The 18309-nt window shown below is 38.5% G+C and overlaps 1 protein-coding gene across 1 annotated transcript; it reads right to left on the bottom strand.

Moving 5' to 3' along the window:
- Positions 1–7348: 7348 nt before the first annotated feature.
- perp (p53 apoptosis effector related to pmp22) lies at positions 7349–18015 on the bottom strand. The gene is made up of 3 exons (XM_066696590.1): positions 17689–18015; positions 9964–10104; positions 7349–8503 (listed from the first exon to the last, which is right to left on the bottom strand). Exons 1-3 carry the CDS (start codon positions 17888–17890, stop codon positions 8292–8294), a joined length of 555 nt encoding a protein of 184 aa, XP_066552687.1. The 5' UTR covers positions 17891–18015; the 3' UTR covers positions 7349–8291.
- Between the last annotated feature and the right edge of the window lie 294 nt (positions 18016–18309).

The raw sequence follows: 18309 nt of genomic DNA, 5'->3' as shown, positions 1-18309 counted from the left end.
CTTGCAGTTGATGGAGATTTGTGGGATGCACATCCAGGGCACGAAGCTCCCGTTCCACCACATCCCAAGATGCTCTATTGGGTTGAGATCCGGTGACTGTGGGGGCCAGTTTAGTACTTTTTCCTATTTGTAGTGGAGATGAGTGGTACCCGGTGGGGTCTTCTGCTGTTGTAGCCCATCCACCTCAAGGTTGTACGTGTTGTGGCTTCACAAATGCTTTGCTGCATACCTCGGTTGTAACGAGTGGTTATTTCAGTCAAAGTTGCTCTTCTATCAGCTTGAATCAGTCGGCCCATTCTCCTCTGACCTCTAGCATCAACAAGGCATTTTTGCCCACAGGACTGCCGCATACTGGATGTTTTTCCCTTTTCACACCATTCTTTGTAAACCCTAGAAATGGTTGTGCGTGAAAATCCCAGTAACTGAGCAGATTGTGAAATACTCAGACCGGCCCGTCTGGCACCAACAACCATGCCACACTCAAAATTGCTTAAATCACCTTTCTTTCCCATTCAGACATTCAGTTTGGAGTTCAGGAGATTGTCTTGACCAGGACCACACCCCTAAATGCATTGAAGCAACTGCCATGTGATTGGTTGGTTAGATAATTGCATTAATGAGAAATTTAACAGGTGTTCCTAATAATCCTTTAGGTGAGTGTATATATATATTAGTATGTGAAAGAGAAAATGTACTCTTGCTAACTGGTCTTTTTGCTCATTGCAGTAACACACACAACTGAAACCGAAAGCTTTTTCATGAAGGTTGTGCCACTTTTCAAACAAATCAGTAGTCAGTAATGTTCAGTTACAGACTTGAAAAGTGAGTCTTTAAAACCAAAGCAGTCATACCTATTTCAACAGAACGCAAATGTACGCCGCCCAGCTTCTTACGAATACCAAGCCAATAGGAATTTTTACGACATGATCAGGGAGGGGGTGTGTATCATTTTGGTGGTCTAAACAAGCATGGAAACAGTCTAAAGGTCACGCCTACTTGTTTATATAATGGAGTTCCTGAAGTAATGTCTTTGGTTTTATGAGGGGACGAATATAGGTCAGATTGAGAAAACCTGAACTGGAATTTACCCAGACACCCCTACCCTACAGTGCTTTGGCAATTCTTTGATGACCACAATTAACCAGATCCGCACTTCAAATGCCCATTGCCATATGACTCTGCACTGGAATTTCTGGTCAAGTTAGAAGAGTGCCAAGAACTGGTCAAGTGGGAAGGGTGCCACCTACTTGTCAGTCCTCTGGCAGCTTATGTGGTATAATAGGGAGTGAGAGAGTTTTTGTTAATAGACAGCAGAGAAAACTACTTATTCTACCTATTTAGTTAAGCTAATGTGTTTATATATATATATATATTTACTGATATATATGCATGATGGGTCATATGAGAGCGGTTCAGAAGAACATTTCTCATCTGGTTATAAAAATAAATCGGGTAAGATTGCAAGGCAAAAGAGAACTTAGTGAGCAATCAGAGTTGTGCTCGAGTGTTGTGTTGTTAAAAGCTATGCAGAAAGAACAGCAGCTGCTGCAAACTGGGTGTTCAGGCCAGGAGTCATGCCTTAAAACACTTCATGTTTTTCCCAACCACTTCGCTGGGGAGTTTGTTCCAGGTGACTCTTCTCTGTGTGAAGAAGTGTCTCCTGTTTTCTGTCTTGAACGTCTTGAAGCCCAATTTCCATTTGTGTCTCCAGGTGCGTGTGTCCCTGCTGATCTGGAAAAGCTCCTCTGGTTTGATGTGGTTGATGCCTTTCATGATTTTGAAGACTTGGATCAAGTCCCCACGTAGTCTCCTCTGTTCCAGGGTGAAAAGGTTCAGTTCCTCAGTATCTCAGTAGGACATTCCCTTCAGACCTGGAATAAGTCTGGTTGATCTTCTCTGAACTGCCTCTAGAGCAGCGATATTTTTCTTGAAGTGTGGAGCCCAGAACTATCCACAGTATCCAGATGAGCTCTAACAAGTGCATTGTACAGTCTTAACATTACTGCCCTTGTTCTCAATTCTACACTTTTGACAATATACCCTAACATTCTGTTTGCCTTTTTTATTACTTCCCCACACTGTTTGGATGGAAAAAGTGAGGAGTCCACATAGACTTTTAGGTCTTTCTCATGTGTTACTCCATCTAGTTCTATTCCTCCCACAGTGTAATTATAGTGGACATTTTTGTTACCTGCATGTATTACCTTGCACTTGTCTACATTGAATTTCAATTGCCAGGTGTCGGCCCACAACTTATTATTATCTAAGTCCCTCTGAATAGCCTGTGCTGCTGAGATTGTATCTGCTGATCCACCTATTTTAATATCATCTGCAAATTTGACAAGTTTGCAAACTATCCCAGAGTCCAGATCATTAATATAGATTAGAAAAAGCAAAGGCCCTAATACTTATCCCTGTGGAACTCCACTAACAACCTCACTCTGTTTCCTATACATCAACCAGTTCATAATCCATCTACTTACATTACCCTGAAGGCCTACAGCTTCCAATTTAAGGATCAGTCTTTGGTGTGGAACCTTATCAAAAGCTTTTTGAAAATCTAAGTATATCATATCATATGCTTTCACATGATCTACAGCTACAGTTGCATGTTCAAAAAATTATAATAAATTAGTAAGACATGATTAGTAAGACATGATTGTCTAAACCCATGTTGACTATCTCCAAGAATATGGTTTTCATTAAGATGCTCCTCTATTTTCTGTCAAATCATTGTTTCCAACATTTTACAGGTGATGCAGGTGAGACTGATTGGTCTGTAATTTCCTGGCTCAGTTTTGTCCCCTTTCTTGTGGATTGGTATGACATTTGCTGTCTTCCAGTCAGTTGGCACATCCCCTGTTCTAAGTGTCATTTGGAATATTTGAGTTAGCGGCTTATAAATAATTTCCCTCATTTCTTTAAATACTGTTGGAAATATCCCATCTGGCCCAGGTGATTTGTTTGTTTCTAATTCTGCTAGTCCCTTTAGTACCTCCTCCTCATTTATCCTGATCTCGCTTAGGGTCTGACTGGACTGATTGTTAACCTGTGGCATGTTATCTGTCTTATCTTTTGTAAAAACCTCAGTGAAATGCTAATTTAGAACATTTGCCACATCTTGTTCGTTAAAAAAGGGTTATACTGCCATCTAGTAGTTTTGCTTGGATATAACATCTTGTCTGTCCTAGTTACTGTCCTGCACACGCGTGTATGTACATCTAAATGTGTGTTTCTTCAAATACAATTAACAGACAGACAGATTTTCTGCTATTATGTCACAAGGAAACAGACAGGTTTAGGGGGGCCAAATAGTTTCCAAAGAAAGTGACACAAGGAGTGAGGAGATTGACAATCCGGTGCAAATAGGGAACATGCCAGCTTACACCGTTCTGCCCTTTTGAGCACTAGACAGTTAATTTGTCCCAGATCCACTATGTTGTGTGTGCTGCCATTTTCAATTGGCTAATCTGTACAACGGTGCAATTGTCAAGTTATAAGTGTTTATATATAAGTAATAGCCAAACTAGCTTTATAATCTCCCTGTGTGCAACGTCCTCATATATATTTAGGTAAATCCTGACACCTAGTGGTTACATAAAAATGACATCAACATTACATTACATTCATATTCATAATTTAGAACCTCCTCCCGGAAGCCTGCAGAAATTAAACACACCTTGTTAAACCCCCCTTTGGGAAGAACAACTATTGTTTTAAATTAGTGTCTGTTTTATTTATTGTTTTATGAAGGAAATGTTTTATTAGTTTCATAGGCAATGGAATTCATCAGTTAAACTATATAAGACTACCACTACTAATATTAAAAAACAATCTTCTATTTAAGACTTGTTAATTGTACCACATAAATCAGTCATATTTTCTAGCTTTACAATATTGTCTTCAAAGGAGAATTGCATTTAGAGATCAATCAAATCTAATTGAGTTGAGCAACAACAGCAAGAAAAGTCAAACACAACCAAGCAATGATTAAACTATTACCCATTTGAACTGTGAAAGGGGAGAAATCGAAAGCTGTGGAAGAAACAGGAAGTAATCAATAGCCATGTTTTTGGTTTTTATTTTGATTCTCCAGCTAAGCTGTCTGACATCTTCGAGCAGCCTGGCAGTGATTGGCTCGTTTGAATGCAAACCTCACCCCCAGTTTTACCGACAAGCCAGCTCATGAAACTCACCTGACAGGTTTCTCTGCACTTTATTCCTGGGTGTGACACCTCCACCCAGCCTGGCCTGCAGGCCTCTGCTCGTGTTTGTGTTTGTGTACTAACTGTTGCCCTGATCAACTACTGATGGGAAACCACTGAAATTCAAAATGCAGGCAGACGCAATACAGTGTAGTGAGGAGAGCAGAGCAATCCAAACCGAATATGAGGACTGGACTAAACTTGAAAGATATAGAATACATATATAATTTTAAAAGCTTTAAGAGCAGCACAGGGCTTGAGTTCAAATTGCTGACTGATGAAATTGACTACCTGAGAGTTGTCTGTGACTGCAGACCTGTTTGACAATAGCTCACAGGGCTGGATTGCCACATATTTCCACTGGAGGCAGGGTGTGGGCATCAGGGTTCCTCGTGAATAACTCATGTCATAGGCAGCGACTGGTCACATTTAAACTGTTGCTCAGACGTCCTGGGTATTCACAAACACTCACTGCAATTTCAATCTGGCCATATTGTAGGATGAAAATGTGGCAGTTTTTCCATTGAAACCCTTGATGATGATAGAGGTTTTGTTTCTCAATCTATACATATAATGACAATGCAATGACACTGGACTTTCTATAATTAAACTATTTCTTCACAATATGATCAAATGTGTTTGCTGAATTAAGCAGGGCAACATCCCACCAGTTCCCTGTGTGTGGCTGTAAATAAATCAATGAGGTAAATAAATAACTGAAGAGGGTTTTTGAAAGGCTTCCCAGACAGGTTTTTTTCCCCTCCTTCACTGGCTTGTCTCCGCATGTTCAAAGCTGGTAATGCTGGTATTGTTCTGCAGAAGGAGGGTGGGGCCGATACTCACAAGGTTAAGAGTGAGGTGTTGCTTTCACTGTTGATTACGCAGAGTGAAAATATATATATTATTAATCATCACAGAATATATGACAGAATTGAATGTGTGCTCTTTTTCAGTTTTAAACAAAAGATAAATATCATTTTTTATTTTTTTTATACAATTGCCCGTTGCTTTGTATCGTAATGCTTCACTTCCCTGACCTTTTGACAGCTGCCTTTTCACCCCAGACACTGCCAATCAAAACATGTTAACCTTTGTAATACCTTGTCTGAATTCAGGAGAATTTGTCTTTCTCATGAATGTGCCCAATTATCACTGGATAAAGAGCCATGATGTTTTGTGAGTGTCAGGTTTTAGATGCCATAGATGGCCTAGCATTAATTATATTAAACTATATTAAATATATTACTCACAAATTATATTTTACATATAACAACTGAAATATTTACTTTACTTGGATGTACTTGTTCTATCAGGATCTGGATTCCTTGAATTGCTATTAATTAAAATGACTTGTGGTTTTTTAAGTAACTTCACTAAACAATAACAAGTATTTTTGTTTACGGAACATAAGTAATAGATTTACTTACAATTTAAATTACTGCAATTGCTATGAAATATTGTACATTACTAAGAATTACTTGTAGAATGGACACTACTAATTACTAGTTTTGAGTAATTTTATTTAAGAACAAGTATTTTATTTGTTTAGTGCATTTGTTGCAAATAAATACTTTTAAATAGTTTCTGCACCTTTAATTAGTTAAAATGTCTCAAAGCAGTTGCTAGCTACTGCAGTGTATTGTCAAAACAATGGCTTCTGTCATAGAATATCTGTAATTGATATAATAGGATTCCTTTAGTGTCCTCGGCTAATTGATTTTAGGCTTGTTTTGGAAACAAGAAAAGGCTTACAAACCACAAGAGCAGATAAAGAAAATAATTATTTGTCACTATACACATTCCAGCAAACTTTTAAGAAAACAATGGCTTCCTATATTTATAAAGCTTTTATACCAGGTAGGCTTAACCAATTATTCATATAAAACAACTTGTAAATACTAATAATATCACACTCTTTTGAAATGTAAAATAATTGAAATGTATGTGCAGATTCAGACAGGCACAAACACGCAAGTGCTTCAGACACAATACAGGGATGGTTACCATATCATCAGTGTTGATATTCAAATAATTTTCTGAGTGGTTTTCCCCAAATAATAATTATATGATAAATAAATAAATGAAAACTAGTGTGATGCCTTAATTATTCATACACTTAGCAGCTCTACCTGCACATTGACATAAACCAATTTCTAATGAAAAGGTGTTTTGGGAAAAGGATTCAGGAAAAGGATTAAACCCTGCCAGTCAATTACAGTCTTCATGGGAAGCTTGGGAGTGGTCTCCCCAGAAGGCTGTGCTTTTGTTTCCCACCTGTTTGGTGACAATTCTAGACATGCAGAAGCCGTGTTGCTCATCAGTAGATTGCTAATGAGAATAAACACACATCTGTTTTCCTAAATGAGTAACCATGCTATTTTTCAGTGTATAAATACAACACTTGACATCATTGTAAACACATTGTGTGGTGTTTATTTCAATGGAATCAGTCACAGAACATGTCAGGGAACATTAAAAAAAACTAATTTCCATGTCCGCACTTCTAAAAAGTATTTTAGAATGATATGGATCCCATTCAAAACCATATTTCTTGCTGTTTTCATAAATTCAATCTTTGCTTTCATTGAAATGCAATTACACAGTAGGCAAAGAATTCAGTTTATGAATAATGTTGACTTTTGACCTTCCAAATCAATAGAGAAGAAAGTTAGAAGTGTATCTGAATAAAACCATCGATAGCCCCCAAAATTCATTATATAATTCATGTCATAATTCATTATATCAAATTGTTTTGAATGAGGTAGGTTCTAGTACTGACATACCTCTACCGTCTATTACTGATTATTAATTAGAATATGTGACGTTCCAATATCATTCAAAATATTTATCACGTTTTTATTTAATTAAAAGTTATATCACTAACCATTACTATATATTCGACAGGTTTAACAACTGGAAACCCATCCAATTTTATATAAGCCCTTTGACAGCCATGTCTTGAGTGTCTTCGGTGACCCAGATGATGTGGTAGAAATCAATTTCCACAGCTGTTCCTAATCTTTTTTAGACTTCCTCACACAACCACTGTCAGCTACAGCCACTGAGCCATAACCCATTTAATTACATCTCGCAAGTCCCAAATTATTTCACCTCAGCAATATATATAATAAAACAACTGATCCTTTTTATGATGTATTAGTTTTTTTTATTATTAAAAGTTTGCAGAGATTTTTGGTAACCTTATCAACAACATTCAAAAATACAATTCAGACAAAAAGCTAACCCCCCCAAATAAATCTGACAAACATTTTATATTCTATATCCCTTAAATGTAAAAAAAAAAAAAAACTTAGAACATAGTTGTGTTTAAAAAGCAATACATTTGGAAAATAGTCATACTTTAGAAGTTTATGATCACGTCTTTTTATTATACAGTGTAGACTAAAAGCACATTGCAATTGCAGTCTGAATTCAAAGCTCTTTCTAAAATGCATTTTAATGAACAATAATCTCTTTTCCAGTATGCATACTTAAAATATTCTCAGAAATTTACTATAAACATGAACAAACTGTGACAAGCGGTTTGAAATCCTAAAAAAGTTATGTACCGTACCTCACTTTATTATACAAAGAAAAACTGTTCTGCTATACGAAGCCCTTGAGTGACAGAATATAGTTTTTTTTTTTATCCTATAAGGTTTTTTTAATGCTATAAGCTTAGTGCAGTGGACAAAATAGAGCAAATACAAAACAACAACAGTTCTTCACTGTTTCCTGTTTTTTTTTCCCCATCCATTCTATTTTCTAATCCAAATAAAAACCTGGGACGAGGCTTTGGGTCTTATCAAGTGTAAAATAGTCGAAAGAAAAGCACAGGTTGGCTTCTCACATTTTGGCCTCAGTTTGTTTTCCATTTCGGACACCAGAATACATTCCGGATATATAACGCATGGACCTGGGAAAGGTTGAGTTATGTTAGATGGGTGGGGCAAACAAAAAAAAGTGTGGGAAGTGGAAAACAAACTTTGCCGTGGAGGGATTTGCAGTGATGGCATCCGTATTGGGAGTGAGACGAGAGTTCTGTTCCATCAGGGGGAGCGCAAAGTTTCTCCCATGCTTCTCGCTCTACTCGGAGCTGTAGATGTACTTGGTCTTGGCCAGGCCTGTTAAGTCATCCTCGTAGCGGGGCAGGCAGCAGAACAGGATGCCGCAGCCGATCATGAGCACGGTGGCGCCCCAGCCGAAGCCGTACGCCCAGGAGTAGTCGTAGTGGCCCTCGTAGATGAGCTCGTTGAATTTGCAGGGGTAGACGACCAGGGCAATGATCTGCACAATTACTGGGAGAGAAGAAAGGGGGAAGAACTATGAGTCTCACCTTCGCCCGTGTCTCACATGCTGCAGTTTTTTTTTAATCTGTTGTTACTTGCATGATAGAGGGACATTTGCAGAATGTGAACTTATTCCTCTACAGATGTCCATTTCATTTGCCAAAAGAGGCTGGACTAACTTCTGTTTGTGTAGATGGAAATCCTCTCAAATCTGGAAGACTTTTATACAGTGGTTTATTTGGTTTTAAATGTCACCTAACCACACTTTGCTGATGGTATAAAACTAACTCTAAAAATAACCCCTCAGCGACACTTACTTTCCACACTTATCGGTGTGGAAAGTCAATAGCTGCAGGGCAAGTCTTTATATAATGTCATCATAATTGAAATATGAGTAAAAACATCACCATTTCTAGGTGCTTTGAGTACAGAACAAAACACACTTGTTACTTTTATTGAAGTCCGAAATGAGTAATCTTTGAGCACAGTGATTAAAGTCCAGGAGCTCTGGCCGCACCCTAACGCCGAGATTGAAGTGAGAGGATTGTAAACATTGATATAGATTCGTCTTGAACTTGCCTGACTGGGGGCACGAAGGCCTGAGCATGTGGACAAGGCATCGCAACCCCCCTACAGTGTAGAACCACCCCTAAGGTGGTGTTTGCGGTGGAAGGAGGGATGCAAAGCTAGGCATGCTGGGAGATAGAGGTTTAATGCCCCGTATTTATGCGTGTTGTGGGCAGGGATTAGGGTCCATCCCTTCTCCCGATATTTCATTTATAACTCCAATGTGTGTGTCAGGTTAACACATCAGTGTAACTGCCACAGCTGACAACATCTGACAGGCATTTGTGACATTTCCTTGGCATTTGTAAGCTGCACAAAAAAAGGAAACCAGTGGCCACATTTCAGTTCCCAACCAGGGTAAGATTTAATCTTGCTGTTGTGCAGATTAATGTTGGGAGTGTACTCTTATCTCACTACTGAGTCAGGTTCATTATTTAGTGCAGGGAGGTGAATCCATCCCACATTTCCAGGGAAACACCAAATCTAATCTGTATTAACTCAGCATTGACACTAACAACTGTTGGTTATTTTGCATAGGAGTTCAATCAAAGTTTGGAGATCATTATTCACCTCTACTACTTCTAGAAACATTTGTTATTCTTCTTCATTTAGATAAATAAAGAACAATGAAGTTTCTAAATCCACAAAGAACACCCATAGACCAGTTTAGAGTTTTGCCACTTTAAAACAAATGTTTCATACAATTTATGTATCACCTCCCCCTACTTTGTGATGTCAGAGGTGCTGATTGATTTGCAATTCCAAAGAAACATTTGAACTACAGTCAAACTTTATCATCATTATAAAGTGTAAACAACCTAAACAAGGATTCATCATTGTTGATTTGGGCGTCCTGATAAGCATGAACAGACCTGTACGAAAAAAAATAAAAGCAAACTTACCAGCAATGAAGAGGAGTGTGCCAATGATTGGAAGAAGGGTGATGTTGAGGGTGCAACAGAGAGCCACTACAGAGAGGATGAAGGCCAACAGCAGGATGAGGAGACCAATAATCATCAGGGCAGCAACAGCTTGGGCCCAGGCTGAAATGAAACCAAGACACAGAGGCGTCACATTAGCGGAAACCGGGATTTAGGTATGTTTGTGAAGATTATATACCATCTGACCATCCTCCTTTGTACCTCACACTTTGTAACCCTAATGTTACAAAGGAAATGCCTGAACTACCTGTATCAACACCTGTCTATTGTTTTCTCATTAGAAATACCAGCTGTAGTGCTAACACAATGCTCAAGTCACATCACTCAAACCCAATAAGCTATTGTGCAACTATTAAATATCCATTTATAATCTGGAACAGTTTTGTACATTCTAGAATGTAGGTATTTAATAGGAGGAAAGGGTGTGGTTATTGTCTCATAAATAAATACATTCAAATAATAAAATGAATAAATGTATGGGTCTATGAATTAATCAAATATTGAGAATAATGTGCCTGGAATGCATGGATTTAGGGATTAAAGGCTTTTCTGTGCTCGTATCTCCCTAACAGATACATAACCTGATGTTGAAAAGCAAATGGACAACAGGGGAATTTCTTCAGCAAATCGCAGAAAACACGTCATTGTAAAATCAATCAAAACAATGAACAGGATCAACACAACGACTTTTGGCTCATCTCCCAAGCTACAGACCGGGGGCACGTGTCGCTAAGAGAGACGGCACGGGATGTCGACAGCGTTTGCTTTGTAGGTGCTTTAATGCAAGGTACAGCCGCGCCGTCTACATAACACATCATCAATTATAGATCAGAACCAGAGAGAGAGACAAGGAAACTCACACTCTGTACTTCACACAGACCACACTTTTCACAGAGAAACCAGAACCCCAGAGGTTGATGAACTAGCCCCCTTATCAGTACAGAATTCCTGTGCGCTGATAAGGGGGCTGAGTCAGAGCGTCATTGTGTTAAAAACTAGCTGTCGGACATTTTGGGATGCATTCACAAAATCGTCCACACCAAGGTTTTCTGCTTTGCATTGTAAAGAACAAGAATAATGTTAGATACTGAAACCTGGAATAAAATAAGTGTTTTTTTCATGTGGGTACTTGCTAACTGGGAAGGAAGATGTGAAACTAATCCCGTAATGATCTCTACATCTGTCTCCTTCAGTCAGTCTTGAAAAAACAAACAGATGTTCACATTTCCACTGGGTATATATAGTGGGGGTTGGTTGGAGGAATCTTGAGGGATTCTTGGGTAAGAACCTATGAGAGTCTTTGAACCAGAACAGGAATTCCATGTTTCGTCTTGTGTTTGATCCTGATCGATTTAAAATGTACTGTCATTCATTGGAGAATCTTAAGTCTTAAAATGCTGACTGCAACTTATACAAAATCAAATAAAAACTACAATGATGCACAATTTAGTCAGTGTGAATTTATGAGATGATTTTTCTTTGCTGGTTTGTGAGTTTGTTTATAAATATGACTGGTTGGCCATTGTTTCTGATCTGATACACACATAAAAAAGTCTTGGAAGTTCTTTAAACATTTTAACTGAAAAACATTAGATAGTCCTAGTAAAATATCTCAACTACCAACCTGACATTCAAGTGTAACTTAAGAGAACCATCTTAAATTAAAGTTTAATTGACCAGCCTAAAATGATTGGTAATGGTGCAATTGTTCTATATCCACTAATGACTATGCTCTAAGACATTATATTCTTCTTCTGCTGAGAACAGCAATTCTAGAATCATAGTTCTTAAGATATATGACCAACAGTTATGTTTAATTATATTTTGTGCTTTGGTTGCCAAGCATTCTTTCACTCCCAGATGAGAGATTAGAAATACATATGCATGGTTTTATATGCATGAGACAGCACTGTTATTGTGAATACATCAGGAGTTGGTACATGGTATAGACCAAATCAGGTATGGAATCATTATTATTATAATTTTTTTGTTTGCATGGTGTATTCTTTCCGTATTCAAAAAAATAAATAAATAAATAAAATTAAAAAAAAATATATATATATATATTATTTTATTTTTTTCCAATGTTTCAGTTTGATATTTTTTGATTTTGGAGCATATGAATTGCAAAATATCTTCACTTTCTATACCTCCCAAATAATTATCATCCAATTATTCTATCTTGTGCGGGTTGTTGCACCAGACGGTGCCCATGGAGGTTTTTCCCATGAGTCCGGGAACCAGCAGAAGAAGGAGAATGGCCTTTGTCACTACTAGGTAAGTGATGTTTTGTTTTCTGACAAATTACTGATCTTTTTGCATCTTTTTTCCAGTGTACAGCTCCCGATTAATCAAAACACAGATGACACTGTACTTTTAATGCTCTTTAAGTATGTTTAAGTCTGCATTAATCACTGTTCATCAAGATGTGAACTTCTTATCCCACTTCCAGTTCCACCAAACTCCACTGATCTGGATGTTTTCCATCTTTGAAGCTGGACAAGTTGGGACGTGATTGAAAAGATTTGGAACAGCTTCAGTGCCAGACTGGCAGAGCTGTGATTAGAAGCCCAGTCCCTGATGAATTGGGGTAAATACAATCTTATAAATCTATGAAGAGCATTTCAAATGTATCTGAACCCAAGTCTGGAAACAACAGGTACCCCAAACTCCTGAGCCGCTTGGCTAATTTATAGAACAATAACTTCCTGCCTACTTATGTTACATTAGCACTTCTTTCATACTGCCTTTAGCACATTTCTAAGAATTCACTGTTTTATGTCTGCACTTGGTGGTTCATGGTACTAGGAGGCAGCTTATCGTACTTTGTTCGGATTGTAAGACTGCATTTTGTAATGCTCAGAAATGTTTCTCATGTTATTATAATTTGTGGAAAAGGGTGTCTTCAATTCAATAATAACAGTTAGTTCCTAGGAATACACTGCATTGTCTTACCTGTGTACTAAAAAAGAAAACACCAGTAGCAAGGAAAGCAGGCCGATTCCTTTTGAACGAGTTATTTGCCAGATACTATTGGATCTCTCTCAGTGTCTAGGGTTTGTGACGTTGCTTTGTCTAGTCATAGCCTTTTTTAATTCTGACTGTTCAGTATGGTCTTCACACTTCCACAGAATACATACCCCCCTTCTTAAGATTATATATGTTGCAGCTACCTCTCTCGTCAAAACAAGCTCCTAACAGGCTGGTCTTGTGTGCCTCGCCCCACATTTCCAGCTGTCGGTGTGATGTATAGAGAGACATGAATCTGTGGGAAGGGTGTGGCTCCTCGCCTCACACTGGTCACACCCTGACTCAGACACACATCCAGTGCCAGACCCCGTCTGACGATAGTGTTAGTCACAAAACCACGGTAGGTCAAACCTTGCAGTCCTGGTTTGAGAGGTTTCTTTTGTACTAATGCTGTGGTACTCAAGGGCACCACAAAGTCCCAGTTCAAGCCTCCCAGCTCCTGCTACGCCAAGACACCAGAACAAATTCGTTGAGAAGCAGGACAACTCTCAAGGTGTTTTTAACAACGTAAAATGTACTGTCTTGTTCTCTGGTTGGTCACTTTGTTGGTTATCACAAGTGAGATCAGGCTGCGTTGTTTCCATCCCCAAATGTTGTTGCAGATACCAGAATTTTGACTTCTGATATCAGGTTTGGTATCATAATACTCGATACTGAAATGATACTCGATACTGGAAAACGATACCATAATAAACAATAATGAATTATAAACTTATTAGCCAAAGGCACCGCATAATCATTGTTTTTTTTTTCCAAACACTGAACAAGATGCTGATAACTGGGTAGAAAAACCAAAACAACTAACTATAAAACTACAACACCATATTCAATAACAGAATATAATATTTCCCTCACATTTGTTACAGATCAGCAGTATTGTTTTATCAAGGAATTAAACATTATAATAATTGAATATGAAACACAACCTTCAACATGTTTTGAGTGCATAACAAATATTTATATTAGTGGATAGTGGACAGATTATTCTGTTTTGTTTTGTTGGGTATAAATGAAGACCTCATTTCAGAAGCCCAGTTTATTTATATGTATTTATGCATTTAATTCGTGCTTTTGTTTTGCTTTGTACTAAATTACACTTGAGGAGGAATCAGCACATCTTTCTCTCTTGCTTGCGGTTGTTTTACTGGTGTGTTTACTGCTGTGCAAGTCTGAAAAAGCTTATTATATCGATCTATCTTTCTAGTAATTTAATTGTAATCAATACATTTTTATTTTGTCTGTAATCATTTAAGCACAGTTATTATTATTATATTCTCTGTCTTGGTTGCACTTATTCCACAGCTGTGTTTATTGCCATGAGGGTTGAAAGAAAAAAAAAAGAAAATATAGAAAGATAGATCAATAGAATTAGCTATCTAACTTTGTCATAAATGTTTTTCTATTTTTTAACAGTGATCGGCTAAATACATATAAGCACAGTCAGTATACTCTAATCTACATGCTTTTAGAAATGCTATACATTAATTTTCTGCAATATTAATAATGGAGAATGTGGAGAAAAGTTCACCAATTCAGAGATTCTAATAAACTGACTTGATTCTCTCGATTATGAGGACGTGAGTCACATTTGACATAAGTATCGAACGTAACAACAATTCTAGTATCGAACAATCACTACTGACATCTGTCCACTGTTTTGTATTTCTATCTCTTACTGACTTGCAACCGAGGCAAGCTTATTGAAACAGAGTGCTAAATTTAGAGATGGACGCATTGCCGGCTAGATGAGGAATTTGAACAGGAGGTCGGGGCTATCCGAGGGACTAAAGAGCCAACCATAACTCAGTGCAGTCTTTAGAACTCAAAAGTACGGGTCGTCGCAACCTTTTGTTGTACTTTTAATACATTAACATTATCCATTTTTGCTTATCCTGCGTTCAATTCTGAGAACTCCCTCTTCACTTAATCCTCCAGCCCTGACTGTGTATAATTCATTTAATGGATCCTAATCTGACTCTAGACTATTGAACTGAGTTACACAATCATTTTTATTTCCATATACTATTTTAATGCTTGATCTGGCAGCTGCATGAATTTTCATTCTGCCCACTTGGCCTACTTAAATTCAGACTTACAAATGCACAAATTTACAGCAAAGACTTCAATTAACTACCTTAGCTGTGTACAAAGAAAGCTTCAAACTGTTTTCCAAACTGCACCTACAGTGAGTCAGTCAACGTTATGTGAGGTTGTTGTTTGTTTCTGCCGAAGACAACATGAGAAAAGGCATTCGAGGGTCTTACCCCGACCACAGAGCACAATCATGTACTTTGATCGCCACACAATAATGTTGGCTGCACATATCATAGGTCCCTCTATGGATCCATACCTATCAAGCCATTTTTTTTGTTTTATTTGAACTTCTTATTCTGTGTATTTCGATTTTGTTATGTATGATTGTATAATTGTTTCTCTTCAATGTAGTGCTATGTCAATTTATAGCGTTGTTTTAGATCAGTTTGAAAACAACCCCTTGAGTCAACAACATCCTTTTGTTCTGTGATTATTGTATTGCAATGTTGCCACAAACGTGATTTGGTTAGCTGTGTAGTGTTTCTGCAATAGTTTCTCCAGTAATATAAGCTACTACATTTGTATTGTCTTGGGTCAGGGCTTGTAATTCCATGGCAAAATGTCTCCCCCTCTCCCACTTACAAGCAGGTATTTATAGTTTATGGAGCAGAAGTGGATTTGGGGTTGTTTACCCCTATAATGCAATTATAAATTCCACATATATGTGTCCCTCTGATGTGTGCATATGCCACGTGCAACATAATTGAATGTTTCTATATGCATTCAGATCCATAATAGATCTTACTGAAAATCTTGATACACTTATCAAACATACACATCAAAGGAGGGGAATTGGGTTGGTTTGTACACATTGTAACTCATATCACCTATTATAAATGTAAATAAGTCTTAGGTGTTCAATTCCAAACTGGTTTTGCACTCTGTTCTGGAGTGTCACCAAAATGCCTTCAGGCTGAACTTAGTGTTGTGGCAAAGGAGGAAAAAAAACTTTCTCTAACCAACTTTGGAATACACCCACATTACAAAAAAAACCCTAATTAATTACAGCACTAAGCGACCAGACCACTTGCGTAGTAGCTCCCCTCCTCCCACTCCACCCATCTCAAACAATACCTAAACAGACACCTGGGTGACACAGGATTGAACAAGAAACCTGTGTGTTACTCATAGGCCAATTTCCCTACCCGGAAAGCCATTACTCTCGATCCGGAACACCTGGTATAGTCTCGCAAACTTACATCACCACCCTTCTGTTCATTTTGCTATGGTATAACCCTATCACAGACCCTGTATAATATACTCTTGTCATATAATACCTTCTTTGAATTCAACAAAGTGCAGTGCTGTAATGCAAACGCACAAGTCAACGGATTGTGAAGTGAGGCCTCTGTTTCATGGCTGATATTCAAGAAGCGAGGTATGAAACAAAAGAGGAATGGCCCCCTTGCTTGCTTATGCATGCGCTACAGTGCTGCACCTTCCCGTCTACACACAAAAGAGCTATCTGACACAAATGTGGTGGAAAAACACTAGACTACAATTATTTTTCAGTTGAAAATATCTCTGCAGCAATGCATTGTGAAATCTGAGGCCTTTTTAAGTGAACAAACTGAATGAATAATGGTTATAACACATAATTATAGTTGGGGGTGGAGTGCTGTCAGTATTAAAGTAGTTTAACAATGTCCTTTACTATTACACAATATATAAACTATTACAATGTAATATTAAAAACTACCTGAAATGGGGAAATCAGCATCCACAAAACTTTACAAATGTGCTTTAATAAAATAGGTTACGTCTGGAAGTCTCTACAATTGTGCCTTTGTCTGGATATTGTCAAGAACAGCTGCATTTAACCATTATTCTTAATGAAAGGAGCAGTATCTTGTGTTATCAGTAATAACTGTTGGGAGCCTGCCACGTTTAAATAGTTTTTTCACATATTTGTGTTCATGCTCATTTGTGCAGAGGCTAAGGTTCGCTGTGAACATTTGTCGCAGTCTTTTATCTGTTAAAAAACACATATATCCAGACAAAACAGATGGGTAGACAGAATACCTTAAAAAAACAATCAAAAAAACAAAGGGTTTTATATGCTATGCGCAGATGTAAATCAATACAAAGTCAAGTGCGCTTTTTACCTGAGCACATTTTACAAGTGCTTAGACATTGAAAAAGACAGTCATTTCCATAGTAATTTCGTCGATTTTGTTTAAAAGCTTTGGGTTTGAGGAGAATGACACTGTTGCGTAGGAAGACACCATTGTAAACTGAAATAAAACTGAGATCAAAGTCCTTTGTGACTCTCCTATGAATACAACCCAGCCGATTATGTTCATTTTGTTTGGTTAAGGTGAGTTTTGAATCCAGGTTAAAGCCTGTTCTCTAGCCAGGCGTCATTGGCTCTGTTACCTTGAAACTAAAGAAAAGAAAAGGCACTGCCCTGCTCCAGTCCATATATAATGAATGCGCACAGCTCTCCTCGCCAACTTGTTGACCAGAGTACAAAACTTTGCCAAGGAAATAGTGGGTGACTTATTGTGCAGGCTATTCAAACAGTACAGACACTGGATTATGATCCTGATATTTCACACTTACAGAAAGACATGAGGGAGGTGCAGTCGTCGTTTCCTCCATAGCTCCGGCACTGGGTCCACATGCTGGCATAGTGCTGGCTGTGCTCCTCCTCCACCCAGCCGGACTGGGCGCAGATGGCGATCAGGTCGAAGATGACCGCGAACAGCAGCACCAGCGGCAGGATCCAGCGGCACCGGGGGAAGGCGATCCCGCAGCGGAACATCTCCGGAGCACGGGTAGCACGACGAGCTGGACACGGAGAGAGAGCCGGGAGAGAGGAGCTGTGGAGAGAGTGAAGTTGTCTGTGCGCACCCAACCCGAGCTCTCCACGGGAAATAAGGGCTGAGGGACCTGGGCGCTCTCAGACGCTGGGCTGGGCTGGGCTGGGCTGGGCTTGGCTCGTCACACTGCTCTCCAGCCCAGGCATGAACCGGGAGGCGAGGCGAGGCTCAGGTTACAGTCTGCGCTGACTCTTGTAACCCTTTCAGCGCCAACCTGTTTGCTGCGTGTGTGTGTGTCTAAAACTGTGGCAAGACATTTAAACGTTGAATGGTCAAATTAGTGATATCAGTAATTCTGTTCTTGATATCAGAAATACAATGGCTGGATAACAAAAACAGTATCAGTAATTGCATTTTTGAT

The sequence above is a fragment of the Amia ocellicauda genome, chromosome 23, assembly GCF_036373705.1.
Source record: "Amia ocellicauda isolate fAmiCal2 chromosome 23, fAmiCal2.hap1, whole genome shotgun sequence".
Lineage (NCBI taxonomy): Eukaryota > Metazoa > Chordata > Actinopteri > Amiiformes > Amiidae > Amia > Amia ocellicauda.
Note: the sequence above shows the minus strand (reverse complement) of the source record. Positions and strands in the feature narration are given on the sequence as shown.

Bases quoted from the DNA above. Each gene is read 5' to 3' on its own strand.
- perp (XM_066696590.1), bottom strand. From the start codon at position 17,890: ATGTTCCGCTGCGGGATCGCCTTCCCCCGGTGCCGCTGGATCCTGCCG. The intron at 10,105-17,688 runs GTAAGTGTGAAA...GTTTCATTTCAG, and splicing joins CACCTCCCTCATGTCTTTCT to CCTGGGCCCAAGCTGTTGCT. The intron at 8,504-9,963 runs GTAAGTTTGCTT...CTTCTCTCCCAG, and splicing joins CACACTCCTCTTCATTGCTG to TAATTGTGCAGATCATTGCC.